Here is a 22,465-nt window from a genome sequence, read left to right as displayed (position 1 = left end):
CGACGTCTTCAGTCGTCATGTCGCCAAACCCGTCACCTCCAATTATCGCAGCCAACTACACACATTTGCGTATTGCAGTGTTGAATTTCAGACGGTGTAAATCCCTCGTCGTCGTAAACAATCTGGGGCCACAACTTCTTCCAGCTCGCATTAACGGTTGCAGGTTTCATTTCTTGCAGTGCCTTCTGAATGTTCTGCAGGCACGTGGCTATTGTGTACTTCCGCCAGTACGCCTTCAAATTGAAATTTTCATCTTCATCTTCTTGGGCAGCATCCACACACGCAACGAGGTCTGCCAAGGTATTCTTCATGTAAAGGGCCTTGAACGCCCTGATAACCCCCTGGTCCATCGGTTGAATTAATGACGTGGTGTTGGGTGGCAGGAACTCAACCTGAATGCCCTCATGCGACAGGTCAGTTGCGTGTCCACCAGCGTTATCCATAAGGAGAAGGATCTTAAATGGCATGCCCTTCTCTATGAGATATTTTCTGACTTGCGGGATAAAACACTGGTGGAACCAGTTGGAGGTCAGCATCTTCGTAATCCATGCTTTTTTATTATGCATCCAGTACACGGGAAGGAGATTCTTATTCTTATTTTTCAAAGCGCGAGGATTTTTCGACTTGTAAATAAGCCCAGGCTTTAGCAAAAATCCAGCAGCATTGCCACACATCACGAGGGTTACGCGATCTTTGAACGCTTTAAAGCAAGAGGCTTTGGCTTCTTCTTTGAACAGGAAAGTTTGCGACGGCATTCTCTTCCAAAACAAGCCGGTCTCATCCATATTAAACACTTGTTCCGGCTTGTATCCACCTTCAGCGATAATGTTCTTGAACGTCTCGTTCGCGTAAGTTTCATCAGCGGCAGTGTCAGCGGAAGCAGCCTCGCCATGCAGGGAAACGCTTTTCAGGCCGAAGCGTTTCTGAAACTTCACGAACCATCCTATGCTGGCGGAAAAACGTTGTTTTTGAGGCTGGGAATCAGTGGATGTCCCTGGTTGAGGTTCATCTACATCATCATCTTCTTCAGCATGGTCGCCATCGTCGTCTTGAGGTTCCTTTGCCGCAAAATTCTCATACAAGCTCAAAGCCTTGGTTCGGATGGTGTTCGTATCCAAGGCTATGTTCTTCTTCCGGCAGTCGGCAATCCAAACTGCTTAAGCACCTTCCATGCGTACGATTGTTTTATTACGCGTGGTAACGACTCGCTTCGCTGATCTGCTGAAGGTGATGGTAGCCGTCTTTCTAATGTTTGCCTCGTCCTTTTTGATGTAGCGAACGGTGGATTCGTTGACTCCAAAATGGCGGGCTGCGGCCGCGTAACTTCTGGCTTCTTTTAACATATCGAGAAGCGTCACCTTCTCAGCAATCGTCATCATCTTTCGGTGGCGTTTAAGCTCACTACCAGCCTTAGCAGAAGCAGAACGCTTGGGAGCCATTGTACAGTAGGGGTTAAACAAAGTTCAACAAAAAGTTCAACTTAAAACAGTCACGCACAGCACAGATTAAAGTTCACAATAACGTAGCAGCATCTACACGGCGAGAGAGCAGCGAACGAAGTGGCCGCGAAAAGATGCTGGAGGTTGGAGAAGCGGTCAAAACACCAATCACAGGCTAGATTACAAAACTTGGGTTCTGATTCGTCATCTATCAGCGCTTGAACCAATCACAATCCGTCTTATATGATACGTAGTAGTTACCAATTCAAATACAAGGTACCCTATGTATACAGTACAGCTTTACGTACGCTATTTTACGCTTGTTTTGTTGTAGGATATGTACGCTTATTCGAGATGTGATTTTTGCAACAAAGAATATTATTGGATGCAGTACTACGTACGTATACATACAAAAGATTCATGGAAAAGATGCACATCCATTACATTTGTAGTACAGTAGTAGCCATCAACAGCCTTACACCATTCTAATACGGTATGACTGCATCTGATCTGCGTTTCATGTTCGATTTAATTTTACTACGTACTGTATGCTGAATTATCGTATGATCACATTCTCTTTTCGTGTTTTATTTCTTTCTGTACTGAATTATATGTCATATGTAATGTAATGAACCATCAGTAAGAGCAGATATTACTAATTACAGTATTAATGGAATTACAGGTAACAAAATATCGTATTTGGGGTCTTCAAATACAGTATCGCGATATTTTCGAAATTTCCGGAAAATCCGCGATATGTTTATATACATGGGTTATGAAAAAAATCCGCGAAGTGGTGAATCCGCGATGGTCGAACCGCGAAGTAGCGAGGGCTCACTGTAACCGCGTGCGATCTTTTGAGCGGTCTAGACGCGTGATGCCAGGTTTCACTTCCTGAACCTTCATCGGAGGACGGTGATAACGTACCAACCTCATCTTTCCTACGATGAGGGTGAATGACCTGTGTTATGGCAGTAGGAACGTTCGAGGGAACGTCTGTACGATTGATGAAGCTTCTCGTTCCCTTTCGCCGTCCGACATTACTTCTCCCATGGGTTCGGGAGCTCGAAAGAGGTCGTAGGCTGAGCAAACGACAAGATCGTGCAGACGCACCCTCCACAACACTGAACACATTCGAAACACTTTTCACATTTCCTTCAGAGTCACGATTATTCAGTACCTTGATTTCGGATAAAATCTGAATTCTATCTGCTGCTAAAGACAACTTTTTCACCGAGAGCCTGAATAGCGGTAAACATGTCCTCCAAGTTCCTTCGGTTGCTGATCTACCAATACGGAGAAAGGAATAGGATCACTGACATTAGGCAAGGTTAAATCAACAGAGCGTGATGAACTACGCCTAACCCTGTCCCTCTCTAATCTCTTAACATAACGTTCATATGTTACCCATTCATTTTCTGTTAATGAAAAATATTCATTACACCGATCCCCAAAAGAACATGGTTTTCCCCTACATTTAATGCAAATTTTGTGTGGGTCTATAGAACCTTTAGGGAGTCAAGTACGACACCCTTCACTAACACACTTACGAATTACAGGGGAGGGGTCGGCCATATTGAAAAGTCAAGAGAAAGATCGATAACAAAACAAAGGTTAAATTAATAAATATAACCCCAAACAAAAAGATTTCAAGAATAAATGAAACGGAAAACAATTAAGTGATAGCCCAAACTCAAAAAACGTTGTACATCACCAAATAACGTCCAAACACAGTAATAAAGCAAGAGAGAATTTTCAATATGACAGCCAGCTATGGTGGCAGAAAAAGAACTGAAGCTTGTGGGTGTGAAGAATTTTCTTCACTACTCTTCTTCTTCATAGTTTATACGTAGACTTTGTTATTGTTCGTGACGTCACGACAGGGAAAAATGTGAGTAATGTGTCTTTCTTAAGCGAGTGTCCCAAGGTTAATACTTTTGTGTTTTTGTATACATTATTCTACCGTAAGTATTTAGGTACAGTATTTTAAATCTCTTAATTACAACTCAAGTCTGCTAGTCTAGGAGGTATGGTTGTCCACACACGTAAACCCGACTTGCTACATTACCTTTTAGTTTCATTTTTTATTCTGTAAGCCAGATGTTTAGAGTTAGGATTATCTTTGTCCCCTGGAGTTGCAAGATTTCTCCTTGTATTCTAAATAAGTGTATTGCTTAAAACTCACCTCAAGTATTTCAAGCCTGTCCTAAATGAGAGTTGGCACCTCAAGACCGTAGGCCTCCGCACCAAGATACGCTTTTTTTTGGGAAGGAAGGAGGACGCAGCTGACCTGAACTCTACCTCACAAACATACAGGCCACGGTACGAAACGGAGCTGCCAAGTCAGGCTCCAATGTCAACCTCGTGCTCCCACTCTCCATCACTAGCCTGTCCCCTTACACCATAACTAATCAAGATTACGTAGAGGAGGTCAAGCAGATAACCAGTGTCAGTGCAAAGCTGCTAATTCTACTGCACGTCGGTTCCAGTCATGGGGGCTAGTTGGAGGGGACCGTTGACTCTGCAAAATAAGTGCTGTAGGCCTAGTGAGCAAACTGAAGACCGCCACATTTAGGACACGGGCGCCCACAACATATAAAATCTTGTGAGTTCAACTAATGGCCATTCCCCCTTTAGATAAGTTTCTATTTCTCATAAGCTAAGTTTAGGTATTATTTTGGCATTACATCTTTCGGGCTGCGTGCATGGAAGTGAATGTACTCATATTTTTTTTTTATCTTGGTAATTGCTTGAGGTTACTGACCACATGTTGGGACCTCACAGCAGCCTACCGCACAAATTGTTGATCAGAATTTTTTTACTCTTATTTATTCTGTTTGAGGGTTAATCCACAAGTTAATTCCGTTTAACATTTTCAAGTGTTTTGTGTTGTAACTTCACTTATTCATTTTATCATATGAAAAACTTATAATTGAGTTACTGATATTTTTTCCAATTTTTAATTTTGTTGTGTTAAAATCATCGAGTTATTTCCATCCCCTTTTACTGTAATAAATCATTTGGAATAGATTACACATTTTGGTATCTTTAACCGCATTATATGAATTTTACCAATTTATACTATGGGACGGGTCAGAAGTACCCAAGGTGTGTAGAGTAACTTACTCTAGACATAGTTAAGTTGGTATCAGCGAGTGTACGCTCTTTAACTTAGTGCTTTGAAGGTGAAGATCCCCATCTAACTTTACTTTATACTTTTATACTCCACTGTTCCCCCTTTTTTTTATTGTCTCTAATTGCATTAACGTAAGATACCTGTACAGCATCTCACTGGGGTCACTGGGACGAAGTCGAAACAGAGCCTTAGAGTGAGATGACTCTAGCCCTGACAAAGCTAGAGTAGGCCAAAAATTATTTCCAATTTAACGTGTGGAGTTCTCCGGCCTCTGGACAGTAAAATTGCCTCCTTTTGTATTTAAGAGTGAAGGTTAGTGAACTATGGCAGTAAAGTATTAGCAGGACGTTTATGTCTCGAGAGTAAGTGCTCATTATCCTCCCCTGTTGAGATTTGGGTAATTGCCGTAGGGAGACTTTCCTGGACTAAGTTCCCACTCAACTATTTAGATAGAAATTCTCCACAGTGGGTTATAGTTCTACCTGTTGTACCGCGAGGGCGCTAGTGTACACCTGGCATATCTGCGATAAGCTGCGCGAGATTTTGAAATTTCTGCCAGGGCGTCAGGAGACTTTAGCCATTCTTATATAACCAGCGGGTAAGTTTTATATTTAAAAATCCGTTTTTGAGATGCGGGCGTTCAAAGTTTCTTTGTATTTTTACAGACAATATAAATAAATCATGATTATGAATATGTTCCTTTTGCATATTAATAAACCAAAGCAAAGTTATTTATCATAATTCAATCATAAAGATCCCTTTGCTCAATATCGTGCTGCTTTAGGCGAGATTGTCACTCCATCTCTCCTTCCCCAAATCCACTAATTTTGCCAATATTACCCACTTCTGGACTGAATATATCAGCAAATTTTCTTCTTCCTTATGTTAGCGAGATGTTGAAATTATCTTTTCCTCTTTGAAATGATGAAATTCTTGCCGAAAACGAGAAAAACAGACGCAAAAACTAGTGAATGTCAGGTAAAACCCAAATATGTACAGTACTGGGTGCCAGTTTAGTTTGTGGCCTACCTTGCCAAAATGGCCTACAAAATTATATCTGTTTTAGTACGTGGCCTAACCTAACCTAACAAGCCAGGTAGGCCACATAATAAAACAGAATAAAAAAGGTAGGCCACATACTAAACAGATGTGACGGTCTGAACAATCCCCCGGTCTCAGAATTCTCCTTGATAATCTGCGCATGCGCGAACATTACCGTTTGCCAGTGCATACGAGGTTGATGTTTTATTTTCCTGTAATGTTAGCGTGCGCAGCTCAACATTACCGCTTGCCAGTACATATGAACTTGATGTTTTATTTTCATGCGAGTGAAGCGAGCTAATGGCGGAAAAGAACCATTATACAATGTTAAGGAGAATTCCGAGACCGGGGGATCATTCAGACCGTCACACCGGCACCCCGTACTCTTTGAGGTTAGTGGTAGGACTGAAGGGCGATAGGTGAATTTACCGTGTACAGTAATACATTGTATTGCGACTCGTGGAATCTATAGATTCCAATGTTCACAATTAGATTTACATTAAAATGTAATTATTAAAATTTTCAATAACAGAATACAGCATCATTTCCAAGTAGGGGTTTCCGCTAGTAGTATATGGGATTCACAATATTGTATTTGCAAAGATCTATTTAATTATGAGGTTCAATCTCCTTATATTGCACTGTTCTATAATTAAACCAAATCATTAAGTTTTTTTTTTTTTAAATAAAGTAGACGAACTGAAATTCATGCAAGATAATTTCATTAAACTACTACATCACTGTAATAAACGGCATGGGAAATTTTAGCCATGCTTGTAGACGCCCCTGGAAACATAGAAAATTAAGTACGTTCTTATAATTTTAAGTAAATATTCCCTCACTATAGATATGATGATTCATTCATTCAATACCACACATAGGAAGCAACACAAAATTACTAAAGTCCAATTATAAAAAACTACCAACCTCAAATGTCACGGTCCAAGGATGATCACAGACAAAATGTCGTAACTATTCTCTAAGTTTTATGAAGTAAATGGAGACATCACTAAGGAAGCCATACTTTAAGGTCCTTAAATGAATTGTTTTCATAGATCATCCTCTCTGACACGTGGTGCCATCTATACAATAGTTTGAACATTTTAGACATAATCGATTTATTTCTTCCTGAAATAAGTTTCCCTTTATACCATTATTATTATTATTATTATTATTATTATTATTATTATTATTATTATTATTATTATTATTATTATTATTATTATTAGCTAAACTAAAACCCTAGCTGGAAAAGCAAGATGCTCTAAGCCCAAGGGCTCCAACAGGGAAAAAAATAAATATTTTAAAAACATTAACAACATTAAAACACATATTTTATATATAAACTATAAAATGACTTATGTCAGCCTGGTCAACATAAAAACATTTGCTGCAAATTAGAACTTTTGAGTTTCTGCCAACTCAACTACCCGATTAGGATGATCATTCCACAAGTTGGTCACAGCTGGAATTAAACTTCTAGAGTACCGTGTAGTAATGAGCCTTTTGATAAAGAAGGTCTGACTATTTGAATTAACTGCATGCCCAGTATTGCTAACTGAATGAGAAGGTCTGAATGTAAAGGATGGTCAGAATTATATATATAAAAAAATCTTATGCAACATGCATAATGAACTAATTGAACAACAGTGCCAAAGATTAATATCTAAATCAGAAATAAGAAATTTAATAGACCGTAAGTTCCTGTCCAACAAATTAAGATGAGACTCAGCAGCTGAAGACCAGACAGGAGAGCAATACTCGAAACAAGGTTGAATGAAAGAATTAAAACACTTTTTCAGAATAGATTGATCACAAAAAATCTTAAAAGACTTTCTCATAAGCCATTTCTTTTGTGCCATTGAAAAAGACACAAACCTTGAGGAGCCAGTGTCCTTGGATTAATTACAATCATACTTTGAGCTTTGTTAGGATTCAGCTTCACATACCATAATTTGCACCATGCATTAATTCTAGCTAGATCTCTATTAAGGGGTTCAGAAACCCCAGATCTATATTCAGGAGATGGAATTGGTTCAAATAGAGTTGTGAAGAATTTTTCTACGCTCTTTCTTTTTTGTATTTTGGACTTGCTCCCAATATTGCAGTCATGCCTAAAACTTTCGCTCCCATACTTTACGTTTTCTTTATCAAAAAACGGATAGGCTACGCTGAATTTAACTATTTGACATTTCTGTACGCCTTGTTGGTGATGTCACTGCGTAGGAAAGCAAAACAAAAACCTTATGCCGGCGTACGATGGTTCTTTCCTTAAACTACGTGTGTTAAGATAAATTATTACACCGGTTTTTTAATATAACGTTAGTACTGCTGACTTATAAGCAGCTTATTTTATCTTTCAGTACCTATTCAGGTCTGATTAATTTCAAGATGCATGCCCATCGCACCAGCTCATGCTAATTGCTCATTTAGATTATTAACTTTCAGTAAGCCAGAATGGGTAGGGTTATTATGTATGTATATTCGCTTGAAGCTGCAAGATTTCTCTTCGTATTTTGCACAAAATCCTGCCTCCTACTTACTCCTTACAACGTTACATTGCCGCGCCCTAAAGTCCAGATATGGCACCTCAACTGGGTTATATGCCAAATGACCCTCACCTGTTTGGAAGCTGAATCCAGGTGAACAACCCACGTGACCTACGGGTCGCCCCATTCGAGAAAGAACCATGACTGTGTGACCGGCTGACCAACATGATCACTTAATCTGTGCATCTCTGGCTCGCCCCTCCAACTCGACTCCCACCAAACAAATGATAGGAGTCTTGGTGTCCTGTCGGCTGGAGAGAGGGAAAAAGACGATCCTGGGAACTGCACCAGCGATACCCGATCTTCCAAGAAGCAAGGATTCCAGGGGTGTGAGCCAGTCAAGGGTGCAAACTATCCATTCCAAGGTCATTTGTGAGGATAGTCAAGAGTTGTCTTTCAAGTAAGGAGTGCAGATAAACTACGTGGCCACACATAGTCCCCCCACCCCTTTTAAACTAGATTAATTTTTCGTTTTACTTGATTTAGTTTAACTGGCTTTTGCATAATTCGGACTGAATGCGTGGAATTGTGTGTACAGATTTTGTGTGTAACTTTTGCTTTAGAGACTAGTACAGTCTCGGGTCAAAACACCACGGGTCCGACCCCATTTTCATTCATCATTGCAAGAGACCTTGAGTCACGCATATTTTGATTGCCTTTTGATTTTGTTAGGTTGCATTTCTTTTATTTAGTTTTGTGCTTGTTTAACCTCTTTCGCTTCCGTTAAGATGTTCGATTTTTTTAAATGTAAATTTTGTGTAATAAAATCACTAGATTAAGTTAATAACACCCTTTTGTATTACTACTCCTATTTTACCATTGATTATATCTAACATAAATGTTTAATCTCGGGACAGTATAGGCTACCAGATATATTGAAAGGATTAAGTCTAAATAACTTTAAGGTAATAGAGTATTAGCGAGTGACTTAGGATTTAATCTCTATGCTTCGAAGGTAAAGATCCTTATCTTTAACTTTTTACTTTACTAAAATACATTACTGCTCCTTCCATTGCCATTGTCTCAATAATTTTACAGCGTAAAATTCCTGTGCAGTCTTTCACTGGGGTCCCTGGAGCGGAGCAGAAACATAGCTTAAGAGTGGGATAGTTTTAGACCTGACAAAGTTAAAGTAGGCCATCAAATTACTTTTATTTCACGTGTGGAATTTTCAGGCCTCTGGACAGAGTACAGGTTTTCATTTAGAGTGAAGGTATGTGAACTACATCATCAAAGTTGTTAACAGGGTGTTTGCACCTCGAGTGATAGTGCTCCTTTTCCTCCCCTGCTGATCTTTGCGTAAATGTTGTAGGGAGACTTTCAGGAACAACAAGTTCCTACTAAAAATTAAATGAAAATATATTTCTCCACAAGAGTAGCATTATCTGCATATGCAACAATCTCGTTTTCTCGGTCAAACATATATGTGTATATAGTATGAAAAGTAGTGGGCCAAGAACACTACCCTGAAGAACACCAGATATCACATTTCGATACTTACTACGGTGTTCATCAACAACAACTCTTTGCAATGTATTACTTAAAAATTCAATAATGATGCTAAGAAACGACCCACCCACTCCCATACGTTTGAGTTTGAAAACAAGGGCCTCATGATTAACATGGTCAAAGGCAGCACTAAATCAGAGCCAATCATACAAACTTCCTGACCACAATCAAGAGATTTCTGTACAGCATTGGAGATTGTAAGAAGGGCATCACATGGTCCAAGGCCTTTACGAAAACCAAATTGCAAACTAGTGAATAGATGATTACATTCAGCAAACCTATTAAGACGTTCAAAAACATTAGATAATATGGGAGTTATGGAAATTGGGCGGTAATCAGTTGGACTTGAGCTACCACAAACACATTTACTTAGTGGAGTAACATTACCAATTCGCCAACAAGTGCTAAAAGCTCCTCTTCTTGCTAACTTGTGGAAAATAACATTAACTTTAAAGCTAAGAAATCTGCAGTCTTTATAAAAAAACAAAGGAAAAGTACCATTTGGGTCTACATCTCCATAAGCATCAAGGTGCATCAAGAGAACTTTAATTTCTCAAGATCGAAAAGCTAAACTTATAGTTAGTTTAGCCTCAGGAAAATAGAAATGAGGAAGTTCGAGTTTCTCATTACTCTGCTTACCAGAAGGGTTGCCCTTCCCTTTGGACAGTGAGTGACAGAGCCATCTTGTTTAAATAAAGGAGGATCTGTTGCATCTACACAAAAGAGTGCAGATTTAAGGGCAATCCACCACTTATGCTCCTAGTTGAAGCATAAACTCTCTGAGCAAAAGCTCTAAGTTAATTATACTTATTCCAGGTCAAATCTGATCTGTTACCCTTCAAAAGATGATAGGTGTCCTGCTCCTCCAAATAAGCACGTCTACAATCATCACTGAACCATGGTTTATCCTTTACTCGGTACCCTAGCACACGAGAAGGGATATGCCTATCAATTATGTTGACTAGATTCTCATTCAAAGGGACTACAGGATCAACACTACTATACAATTGTGACCAATTCAAGCCCAAAAGATCATGCAAATCCAATTCCAGTCTGCTTGAGATTTCATATAATCTTACATGAATATGATACATCAGGAACAGGTTGTTCAGTATTCACTACTTGTGAAATCAAGGTATGATCAGATGTCCCGACTGGAGAACCAATCTTATTAGTTGTAACGCCAGGGGAGTCGGTGTGTACGAGGTCCAAGCAGTTACCAGACCTGTGAGTAGCTTCACTTATGATTTTCTGAGGAAGCTATTTTGAGTTGTTGATATTTCCTTGGATTAGAATGGATCTATAAATTAGGCCTAGAGGCCAAAGGGTAAGCAAAGGGATTGTGTTGATTTCCTTTAAAATGGAAATGTGGGTTTACTAGAGTGAACAATCTTGGGGCATATATCCAAGGAGACACTAAAACTCATCTGTAAACTCAATTTGTTTTCTGACCATAAATCTGAAAGAAGTTTGAAAATACCAAAAAATGCCAATGTAAAAAAAAGATCCATCGTGAAGGATTACTATTTCAGGAAGTGGCTAGGTTCAGAAGAAAATCTTTATCATGTTCCACCCAAACAAATGGTGATTGACCACGACTTCCTCGCAATTAATTCGTGTAAATATAACAAATCTAACAATAAAACAGATTATAGGTAATTATCAAACAATAAATAGTGACCCACGAAGAGGATGAGGTGTGCAGCACATTCATGTACTATTTTCTAAAACAGAGGAGCAATGACATAATGTTTATTTGCGAGCAAAGCGAGCCACTGTAGAGCAGAGCTGGCGGCCAATCACGACACAGTTACAGCCCTCTATTTAAATTATCATAATTGCCTATAATCCGTTTTGCTATCATCATTGTTATGGCTTGGATAGTGCCATAACCGCTGTGCTCTGTACCATCGTCTTCCACTGTCTTCGATTATAGTTGTATTGCTTTATGCTACCGTATTTACGCAGACTATTCTGTCCGTTTCCTTTCCTCACTAGGGTATTTTCCCTGTTGGAGCCTTTAGACTTATAACATCTTGCTTTTCTAACTAGGATGTAGCTTAACAAATAATAATAATAATAATAATAATAAATAATAATAATGATAATAATAATAATAATAATAATAATAATAATAATAATAATGAAATCTAAGAAGCTTAAAGCCTATCAATCATTTGATAGAGTGTCCGCAAACATATTTTGCGGAGTGAGTAGTTAGGAACTAAGAACCTGAAGGAAATAAAAATAATAGGCGAAAGATGGAAACTAAGCAAGATACTATTATTCATATGGTTTGTAGCATTTTAGCATTTCTTAGTACGGGGCCTTAATAGAGAAATTATAAATAAGTCCTCACCTTTTTAATGGACTCGCCCAAGTAAACCACTCCTTAATCTTCACTTCATTCTAAATACAATGTATTTATTTTCTCTAAAACAGATCAAGAATACCCCTTAAGGGATAGATTGGTTAGTATGGAAGATTTCACTTGGAAAATAAATTTTCGTTTGATTATTCTATAACTAAAGTAATTGATTCCTTACATAATGAACAGCTCTGAAATCACCTGTTGTAATATGGAAGATTTTACTTGAAAATAAATTTTCGTTAGATGATTCTATAACTAAAGTAATCGATTCTTTATATAATAAACAGTTATAAAATAACCTGTTATAGTATAGAAGATTTTACTTGAAAAATAAATTTTAGTTTGATTATTCTATAACGCAATTAATTGATTCCTTACATAATGAACAGTTCTAAAATCACCTGTTATAGCACGCTAGAGCGCGTGAACGTCACCAAAAATCGTAAGCGTGCGAGCAGACGACGGTAGAGTACGAGTTTGTTTTGACTAGGAGGTGCCAGCTCTGAAAATTAAAAGGATGCCAAGCTTGCGAATATTGGGTAGTATGCTTTGGGCCAGTGGACGGTCTGGATTCAAGCAAAGGATCGCGAAATATCCAATCATGTGTGCAACTCAGTGTCGTGACTACTCTGAAGAACGTCTCCAACAGAGCTACCAAGATCATAAAGCTTTGTGGGAAAGTGAGTTAAAAACAATATATTCATATATGTTTTGATGTTCCCCTGTTTTTTTAATGATAATTTAAATTGTTCAGTTAGTAAAAATTTACTGTAAATTAAAATGATAACATGACAGTGAGGGTACAAATAACAACTCAAATTTACCGGTAGGCTTTTATTCCCAAAGCGATTTTTGACAAGCTAATCCTAACCTAATAGATAGAAGTTGTAGCTAGAGTCTAATTTTACCCCTTGGGAATCATATCATATATATGATGCAATACACCACAATAATACCAAAGCAGCTTCTTAGGTAGTTTAGGTAGGTGGAGTTTTGGCCCCTTACTATAGTCAATTCTTTTCAGCGAGGCAGATTTGCACCAACTCGCAGCGGTCCCCTTGTAGCTCGAAAAAGTGTCCTGATCGCTGATTGGTTGGACAAGATATTTGTAACCAATCAGGTAGCAGGAAACTTTTTCCGAGCTAAGAGGGCATGGCTGCGAGTCGGTGCAAATGCACCTCATTAAAAAAAAAATTGAGTATAGTATGAGGCCATATGACACAGCACTGGACCAGAGAGGCCTTTCACTTCCATGGTTTGACGGAAAAATTCATCGATTACACCATGGATTGAAAGTTTCAAGAGGTTGAACAACATGATTGAAGTATGAAAGTGGGAATGGAGGTACTGTATAGCAGAAAGCTAACGAGTGAGTGCAGATATGGCCAGAAGGGACCTTGCAAAAACCTGCAAGTAAAAGTACGGTAATGCATATAATGCTCTTCATGAAATACACTGAAAGCGCTACCTCTGTATGAGGCATCTTATGTTGGGTAATGGGGGAAAACTAATGGTTTATTGTTAACTAATTGCCCGTGCACATGTAAAGATTTATCAAAATTATTGTTAATTAACCTCTGTTGTATAAGAGTTTTTCTAAATATATGAACTGTTAAGAATTTCTTACTTTTCATTTTGTGTTTATGTATTTTTGATCATCAGTGTTGAGGCAGAACACTAATTTGTGTTTTCCCTACCCTTTTATATAAAAGTTTACTGAATATCATAATGGGAATTTAGAATCTAGGGTTTTCTTTCATATTATCACACCATAGAAATAATAGGCTCCATACAAGCATTTCTTCTAGTTATAAAATCATCAAAGGAAAATTTTTTCTTCATGTAAAATTTATCACATTAAACAATCTATCTCTTAAGAGCTGTCCTTGATCTGCTTTAGAGAAGATACATAGTGTTATTTTTTGAAAGGAAGAAAAGGTTTATGCTTGGAGGGAGAATCTCCCTCCATGAAAACTGGTAAAATATCGCACCTCACCCAGACGTGTCTCACCTAGATGCGCCTCACCCAGGCGCTCCTCTCCCAGACGTGCCTCACACAGATGCCCCTCTCTCTAACAATGTTTCACTAACACACACTTATGATAAATGCGAGATATTTAGAGAAGAGAAGGCATCTTATGAATGAAACAAGTCTCGCAACAGGCAGGAGGAAGTTTCCACTGCAAATCTTTCATCGATAGGGATGATGGCATGTGTTCCTCAATGAGCCATGCCTCTATTTCAGCTGCAAGAGATACCTCCCGTAGGCAACAATCACCCTCGGACTTATACGGGGTCTCTCTCACCCAGATAAATAAACTTGGTTGACATTTATTGGTTGTTGCTGATTGAATTCGATACAATCTCTCTCTCTCTCTCTCTCTCTCTCTCTCTCTCTCTCTCTCTCTCTCTCTCTCTCTCTCTCTCTCTCTCTCTCTCTCTCTCTCTCTCTCTCAGAGGCAGAGGAAGGACGAAGCTGACCAGCCAGCTTCAAACCCACACAGATCCAGATCAGTGTTGGGCAAAATGGAGGATGCAAAGGAGAGGAAGTGACTACGTAGCTACATCTCCTTTTCTCTGAGGGCTCATGCCTCAGAGAAAGAAAGACTTGAAGGGCATCCTGAAGAACAGGTCCAGTACCTCAGCGGACCCTAGAATTCGCAAGGAGACCTAGGACTCAGGAGTTCCAAGTGATTCTAGAGGGAGTGCAGCTGTTAGTCCTGTTCTGTATCGTACCCTCCCAGGAGAGAGGACCTGCAAGACTTATTTGACCTTCGACCCTTCCCAAGACTGTCTGTGTATGGTATCAGAGGGGGACAATCCTGTTCTAAAGGACTCCAATGAATCTGACATTTTCCCTTCTACAGCCAGTCTGATGTAAGGCGCCAGATACGGAGCAGGAATAGTCAGATTTCACCTTTTTTACAGGTCTTAACCTGCATACTCAGGGGAATGGCCTGGTCATTGCAAGGAAGAATTTTTTGATGGCGGGGAAATCCTGTTGTATAATTGCTCCAGCCTTTATGCAGTAGAGGAAGTGCACTACCTCACACAGGACGCGTTGACCCCAGGTGTCACTGAAGACCGCCTAGCAACGCATCCTTATACTGTACCTTTACATCAACTGAGGCTACGAGCATGGACAGCACAGCGATGGCTACTTGATCAACCACTGGTCAGGGACAGTTAGCTATTTAGCTAACACGGAGAACTTGTCCAACTCGACAAGAGGAAGAACATTGTCCTGACAAGAGCCAAAGCCATAGAGTCCTTGACTGATCACACTACCAACCAGTGGGTAAACTAGGTCTAGAAGAGGCACGATGTATTGACCTCCAGGTTCCATAGACAGATTGGCTGACGGGAGATTCTGAACCTTGGGAACGCCTCACTGAAGAGTCCTTCTGTGTTTCTAACAGAGGAAATTGAGGCAGTCACTGAGAAGTGGAAGAAAGCCAGCCAGGACTCACTGTTACACCTGGCTCTGACCTTCCAGTGACTACAGTCCGCTTCCAGTCAAGTAGGAGCTTCGATTCTAGCTAGGCAGGCACAGAGGCTAGTACAGAGCAGCAACTCACCCTGCTCCCTCCATCCTAAAGCTGGTAATGAATCAGCTCTTTCCGAATCTTCAAGGTCAAGAGCGAAGACAACAACCCTGTTAGGTGGGCCGATCCTCTCACGATGCCACCTGTGTTAGAATGCCTGCAACCAAGCTGGAGGAGGTGGTGGTATCTAGGAATGTAAAGATGAACGGTAGACATTCTTTGATCTGGTTACCTCCTCCCGTTCAACAGTTCTCCCCTCCCCTATATCCTCCACCTGCAATGTCATCATCCTATCGCCAGTGATTGATGAAGGACTTAGCCCTTTGAGCAGTAGTCCAGGCCATGCTAGAGAAGGGCGCTCTCTAAGACGTCGACGACAGCTTCCCATGCTTCTTCAGTCAACTCATTATTATTGCTACTACTTGCCAAGCTTCAACCCTAGTTGGAAATGCAGGATGCTATGAGCGCAGGGGCTCTAACAGGGAAAATAGCCCAGTGAGGAAAGGAAACAAGGAAAAATAAAATGTTTTAAGAACAGTAACATTAAAATAAATATCTCTTTTATATACTATACAATCTTTAACAAAACAAGAGGAAGAGAAATAAGATGAAATAGTGTGCTTGAGTGTACCCTTAAGCAAGAGAACTCTAACCCAAGACAGTGGAAGACCATGGTACAGAGGAAGAAGTCCAGGCGAGGCCTATCTCCTTCGGGGTCTTCCTTGAAGGTGAAGAAATCCGCTGGATCTCTCCTTTCTCCTTTTGTTATTCTAGCTTCTGAGCCCGTCCCCTTTCTCCCTGGGGCGGACAAAGAATGATGATGACATTGAATTAACTTTAGGGTAAGCCCAGAGTAATGCTGCATTATCAGATTCCCCCAGAGAAGCAGGTACTCTGTCTTCTTGGGAGAACCAATACCATCTTTACAGATTACTACACAGCTAAGGACGCTGTAGCCTTCTTTAGGCATTGAGGACATTCCATTGACGAAAAGTCTTATGCAAGCCCTTGGAACATCGATGGTCAAGTCTTCTCCGCCTGTACATTCCTCCGTTGCTGCCCCTGGGGAGGAAGTACTTGACATGACCTCCTCCATCCTGCCCAGGACCCCTGAAGGTACAGTAGATTATTGATCCTCAGTTTCAGCGGTGCCGTCACCTAACTAAATAATTAGTAAGGGAAGGCAACTCACACTGCCTCCTTCATCTCCAAGCTCTATTCCTTCGACCTTGTCTTCCACAGTGGTACTGTCTGGTTATTTCAGTCTTCATAAGGAAAAAAGGGAATCATCTTGAGTCAGAAGTTATACCTTTAAGTCCTCCGAAGACGAACCCTCTCAGACAGCACCCTGCAGAGGATGAGAAAAATCTTCAGATATCAGTGAGAGACTTTGTGTTCTAATACTTATAAGCACTTAGTGTGTATTCATCTAATTCTGAGGTCTTGCTTGTTTGTGTGGTTACCTTTAATGGGCACACTTGTGTATTAGCTTGCTACCGTCTGATGCTGAGGAAATTCTTACCTGTTCGTGCGGGTTCCTATATTGTACAGTACTGTACTCCAGGCTTCTATTAGCGTGCATTTATCTGTTTGTGTGAGCACTCTCCTTTTCACGTGGGCGCTCTTTTGTTCGCACATGCTCTACTATCTGTGCTATGGGTGCATTCTCTCCCCTGAAAGAGTTCTTCTGTTTGCATGCACTGGGCTGTTTGCTCTTGCTCTTCAGTTAGAGATCAATCTCATATTCACACGCCCTCTTCTATGCTCTTGTGCTCTACATATAACCTGCTCAATTCACCAAAGGAAGGCTACAGTGAAGTTTTTTCATGAGATCGATCTCCACACACAAGGACACCAGATAAGGTGGCCAACCTTAAGAGACATTCTCCTAAGATCTATCACTCCTCAAGTGATAGGTCACTGTAAGATCATCGGCGAACTTCATCCTTCTCAAGGGTCAGGCTGTCCAAGGCTGCTACAGTGCTAGCCCTCGAGAGGTATAAGCACTCATATCGTCACCCAAGGCTAGCACGTGAATGAAGGAAACCTTTAGTTTTGCAAGTAATTACCTTATTGCAATCAACCTACATTACTGTCCAGACTCGGTACTGGAAATAGGCAGAAGACACCCAGAAACTCGCTACCCCTCTTCAGAACGAGACGACTCCTTACCTTGGCCAAGGGGTTAGGAGTCATTAGACAGGATCGACCCTTCAGCTCTAGACTTAGATCCAGCCCTAGTGGAAGCAGAAGACTCTAAGTCAGAATATTGCTGAAGGTCCTGACTCTCATCAGGCAGATAAACAGTATGGGATAGCCAGTTGGAGCAGTTTAAAGGAAGAAAGACTTGGATTGATAAGCTCAAGACCCACCTTAGAACTTCCCTGGATAGAAATGGCTAAGGAAACCATCGACATTGCAAACGCCCAATTATCCAGCTGGAGGAACTACCTATGTGAGAGTTGCTCCAACAAGATATTACAACCAACTATATCCAGACAGAGGAAATTCTACATTTCTGAACACTCTACCTCCTCTCCTCTGATGATACGGCCTTAACGCTTGGTTCATCAATAGACACTGGGGATGCAGTTAACTATCTTTTGAGGGTCGAGTCTGTAATGACGCCCAGTATTTACAGTATTTTCACCCCTTTATGCTAAAAGACAGATGATAATATCAGTCGAAGGATCAACTTATGATATGATAGTGACTTATTTGTGGTGTTGCATGAACTTCCTGTTAAATTGGTCCTATATTCTACCCAACTCAGGGCTTTATATATTTTTATTGGCTCAAGCTTCCTGTCTTAGTTACCTAAAGATGGAAGTTTGTGGATGTCCCCAGCATTAACTATTAAATAATCTTGTATCTGTCTGGTGTCCCCATTCCTGATTTGGGTTGAAAGGGGCCTGGGCACTGACCATTTGCGTGTGTTTTCTCATGGACAGTGTGTGGCTCCTAAAATTACATGTCCTTTGCCTACATTGCTCATTAGCAACCTTTGTCTTTAAAGTGTTCTTGAATATGTTGAGTATTTATATACTGTACAATTTTTAGATACTGTACAGAACATGTTTTCAAAGGTAAATGTAAATAAACACAGTTTATGACAGTACTGTGCACACAATAAATTGTTCAATACTTTTTTATACTGTATATAAATTTGTATTTAGTAATTTCTTGTATTTATAGTGTTTTTTCGTTTTGCTACAGTATTCCATTTTTTTACGGTATTTTTTAAATTTAATCCTACTCCAAGAAAGAAATTTATGCTGTTCTGTACAGTCCCTCATCAACAGATTTTAGATCATGATACAGATTCCCTCAGTGTATGACAGGAGTATTGAGTCACTGACTGAGTTCAGTTTTAGCTTCTTGTTAGTTTGCCAAGTGCACTTGCCATCATGCCATGCATCATATCTGCAGTGTGTGTTTGGGTTGCATAGTTGTCTTTGTTGTATTTGATTTATCACCTTAGTTTTAAAGCATTTTGGCACTTTTGAAGAAGAATAATAAATCTCGGTACAGCATACCTTTCATATCTTGATAGGTTTTGATTTGTTGGAACTAACTTGTGCATTCTTTATAGTGAGAGACTTTAATACTGCAAGTAAAGTCAAATATCAAGGTTGGTTTTATAAAATTATAAGATGAAATGCTGTACTATATACAGGATATGTTTAATGATACACTGATTTTGAAATATAGTTCAGTATAAGGTATTTTGTTTTGCCTTAGGTCTTATTGTAGCTTAATATAAAAGTTCTTATTATAGTTTGTATACTGTATATGACATGAGACAACAAAAGCTATTTCTTCAGCATCTAACTGTTTGTTTATTTTAGCAGTGTGTTGTTTCCTTTTAGATATTCATTTGAGATGAGTCTCTTTGTCAAATGAAATCATTCATGTCAGTAGTTATATTTTATAATTATTTAAAGATATTCTGTTGAATCACTATTTTTATTACTGTGCTAGATTTTGCAGTACCTGTAGATCTGATTGTGATGATTAAAGTTTCAACAAACTATGATGTGATTTTGCCAATTGTTTAGATGAAGATATAATATTTCTTATATTCTCCAGCAATACAGTAATGATTGTAGACTATAAAAATCAGGAATTATTATGGTGTTTTGATAAGGGATGTAGTTTATTATAGTACTGTACTATATTCCAGTATTCCTGCTACAGTATTAAAAGATTAAGTATTATTTGCCAAGCAATTCAACAGGAATAGAAATTTATGCTTTCATTGATTAGTGTACGTCATGTATACACAACTATTTTGGCTGGGTAGCTGTGGTGCCTTGCCAACTATTCATGAGTTTTTTGCTTTACAAACTTTGATTATTGTATCTTTAGTTTATTTATTGGTCTGATATTTTTAATTTTTGAACTACTGCACTAGCAGGAAGCAATGCTATAGTTTTTCTATTTAGCTCGATATGAAGGCCTTATTGAAGAGTAGTTAGATATCAATTTTAAGGAGTCATGATGTCGATATTTTTAACCAATGTTGTGATTAAGTATAATCCATCAAAGTAAATGGTAAGTGAATATCCTAAAAATGTATTTGGATATTATACATAAGCATTTATTCTCAAAAGAATGTCAATTGAGAACCTATACTTTTGTTCAATGAGCCATAGAACTATTCGAGGAGTTCTAAAATGTACTGTAATAACCTTTCATTAACTTACTCCCAAATGAATTGTTGCTTTTTTTTGTTTTATCAAACATTTTGGAGGTTGAGGTAAACAGGTTGAAATGGTTAGTTCCTCTTCATCACCTACATTCTATTTGGACATTTTCAATTTTTACTTTTAATTCAACTTATAAAGTTGAAAAGATGAAAACAAAGAAAAGAAGAACTTTTGATTCATGTTGCATGGTGGACTTTTATGTTCATCTGATTGATCACACCGTAAACATCCACATTCTGTTGGTTGACTGTATCATCCATTTCTTTCATTGCAGAACTGTGGAGTAGACTTCTTTGTAGGATTATTATTTCTTATTCATTTGATTAGGGCTGTCTTAGACATTTGAATTTTCACTCTGTTTCTTTGAATTTTTTGACAATTTGAAGAGTAAATATAAATGATTGGAACTCCTATTTATATGCATTTTATTCATCTTTATTTGCTAATATTAGATGCAGTTTATTATACTCAACATAGCATCGACCACTTCGACCTTTTCCTATTTGTGGATATTCAGCTGTGTAAGAAGGCAACCGAGTTTATCCCATAAGAACTTCAGTTCTATGAACCTCCCCTAGAATTCATAATGCTTCTCTCTCGATGTTGGTTAAATGTCGACATCCACCCTGAAACTGAAAATTCTAAAATGTCTCAATTTCTTACCTTTTGATTATCATGCCCCTCTTGTATAGCATTGGGATCACATGGCGGTGTATGGAAACACTGCCATGTGGGTAGATCATATCTCTTTGTCTTTCAGTTATCGCATCAGTCACATTACAGTACAGTACTGTAATTGCTTTTTTATGTAATTTGAGTATCATATTATTTTTTATAATTGCTGTATATGTTAGTAAAAGACATAATAATGTACATTATTTTTATTCACTTTGTTCCTTCAAATATGATAAGTTTTTGCTATTGAACTTGTAATAGCAAATTATTATTATTGTTTATTATTTTAGCCTACAGCACTTTACAATGATAACAGTGGTAATGATAATTATTTTATAAATAGATAAGAAAATACAGTTAAAACATTAAAATGCTTGTAAATAGTACCTTTAAATGCTACTTTAGCAAATAAAAGTATCATTACTGGTAATTTTTCAATATTAATCTTACCCGGTGATCATGTAGCTGCAGCTCTGCTGCCCGACAGAAAAAACCTACGGGCGGGATACGCCAGCGATCGCTATACAGGTGGGGGTGTACAACAACAGCGCCATCTGTCGAGTAGGTACTCAAGTACTTCTTGTCAACACAGAACCAATTTTCTCTCTGTCGTGCCACCGGCAAGACCTACTTGATACGCTGTTGTTTCTGGAGTTGATTTTCACGCTATTTGGTGAAGTATTCTCTCTAGTTATTAGCTTTTGCTGTACAGAGTTATCATCAATACTTTATCACTTTCATTGATTAGATTTTGGATTATTTGTTGACGACTTGGATAGATTTTGGATTTCCCCCTTTGACTAATTCAAGATGTCTGACCCTACTCAAGTCCCCAAGTACAGGCAGTGTAGCGCTAGGGACTGTTCTAGGCGTCTTCCGAAGGCCTCTATAGATCCTCACACCGTTTGTTCCAATTGTAGGGGTAAAGCCTGTCAATTGGAAGATCGATGTGAGGAATGCGCTGGGCTTTCGGAATTCGATTTTCAAGAATTCCTTAAGAATGCACGTAGGCTTGAGAAGGATAGGATCAGGAGGAGTTTGTCTCGCTCTGTTGATTTTTCCTCTCCCCATGCCCCACAACCTATTCCTTCCCCTGTAGTGGTTACACCCGACCCTTCTACTAGCTCTCATCAACCTTCGATGGCGGATATGATGCGTGCCATTCAGGCTCTTGGTGACAGAGTTGAGTCATTAGCGAATGACCGCAATCAACTCTTGGCTGACGTCAAAGAGTTGAAGGAGAAAAGTGCAGTGGGAAGTGTAGTGAGTGTCAGTGCAGTGAAAAGTGTTAGTGTTACGCATGAGGGTGCGTCTGTTCGTGCCTGTCGTCCTCCCAGTCCGGGACCTCTTGCAAGCTCCCAAGCCCAGGGGAGAAGCAATGTCATACGACCAAAGGGTTCGACAGGCCTTGATCAGCGTACAGACGTACCCTCCGTGGTTGAGGACGTATCTTGCAGAGATCGTCCCACCCACAAACAGACGAGTGAGCCC

The 22,465-nt window shown here is 39.3% G+C and overlaps 1 protein-coding gene and 1 long non-coding RNA gene across 5 annotated transcripts in view; one reads left to right on the top strand and one right to left on the bottom strand.

Moving 5' to 3' along the window:
- LOC137653634 (uncharacterized) overlaps positions 1-6,629 on the bottom strand; it is a 31,631-nt gene extending 25,002 nt beyond the window's left edge. The window contains exon 1 of the long non-coding RNA XR_011046527.1: positions 6,544-6,629. This is a non-coding gene — a long non-coding RNA (uncharacterized lncRNA). The remainder of the gene's footprint in view (positions 1-6,543) is intronic.
- A 5,851-nt stretch (positions 6,630-12,480) lies between these two features.
- Positions 12,481-22,465, top strand: part of Nt5c (5' nucleotidase C) — a 62,217-nt gene continuing 52,232 nt past the window's right edge. For all 4 annotated transcript variants that reach the window (XR_011046526.1, XR_011046525.1, XM_068387208.1 and 1 more), the window contains exon 1: positions 12,481-12,725. Coding sequence is in view for 2 of the 4 variants with exons in the window: in XM_068387208.1 (XP_068243309.1) it covers positions 12,563-12,725 (163 nt within the window). In the remaining 2 variants the exon portion in view is untranslated. The remainder of the gene's footprint in view (positions 12,726-22,465) is intronic.

This window comes from Palaemon carinicauda, chromosome 14, assembly GCF_036898095.1.
Source record: "Palaemon carinicauda isolate YSFRI2023 chromosome 14, ASM3689809v2, whole genome shotgun sequence".
NCBI lineage: Eukaryota > Metazoa > Arthropoda > Malacostraca > Decapoda > Palaemonidae > Palaemon > Palaemon carinicauda.
Note: the sequence above shows the minus strand (reverse complement) of the source record. Positions and strands in the feature narration are given on the sequence as shown.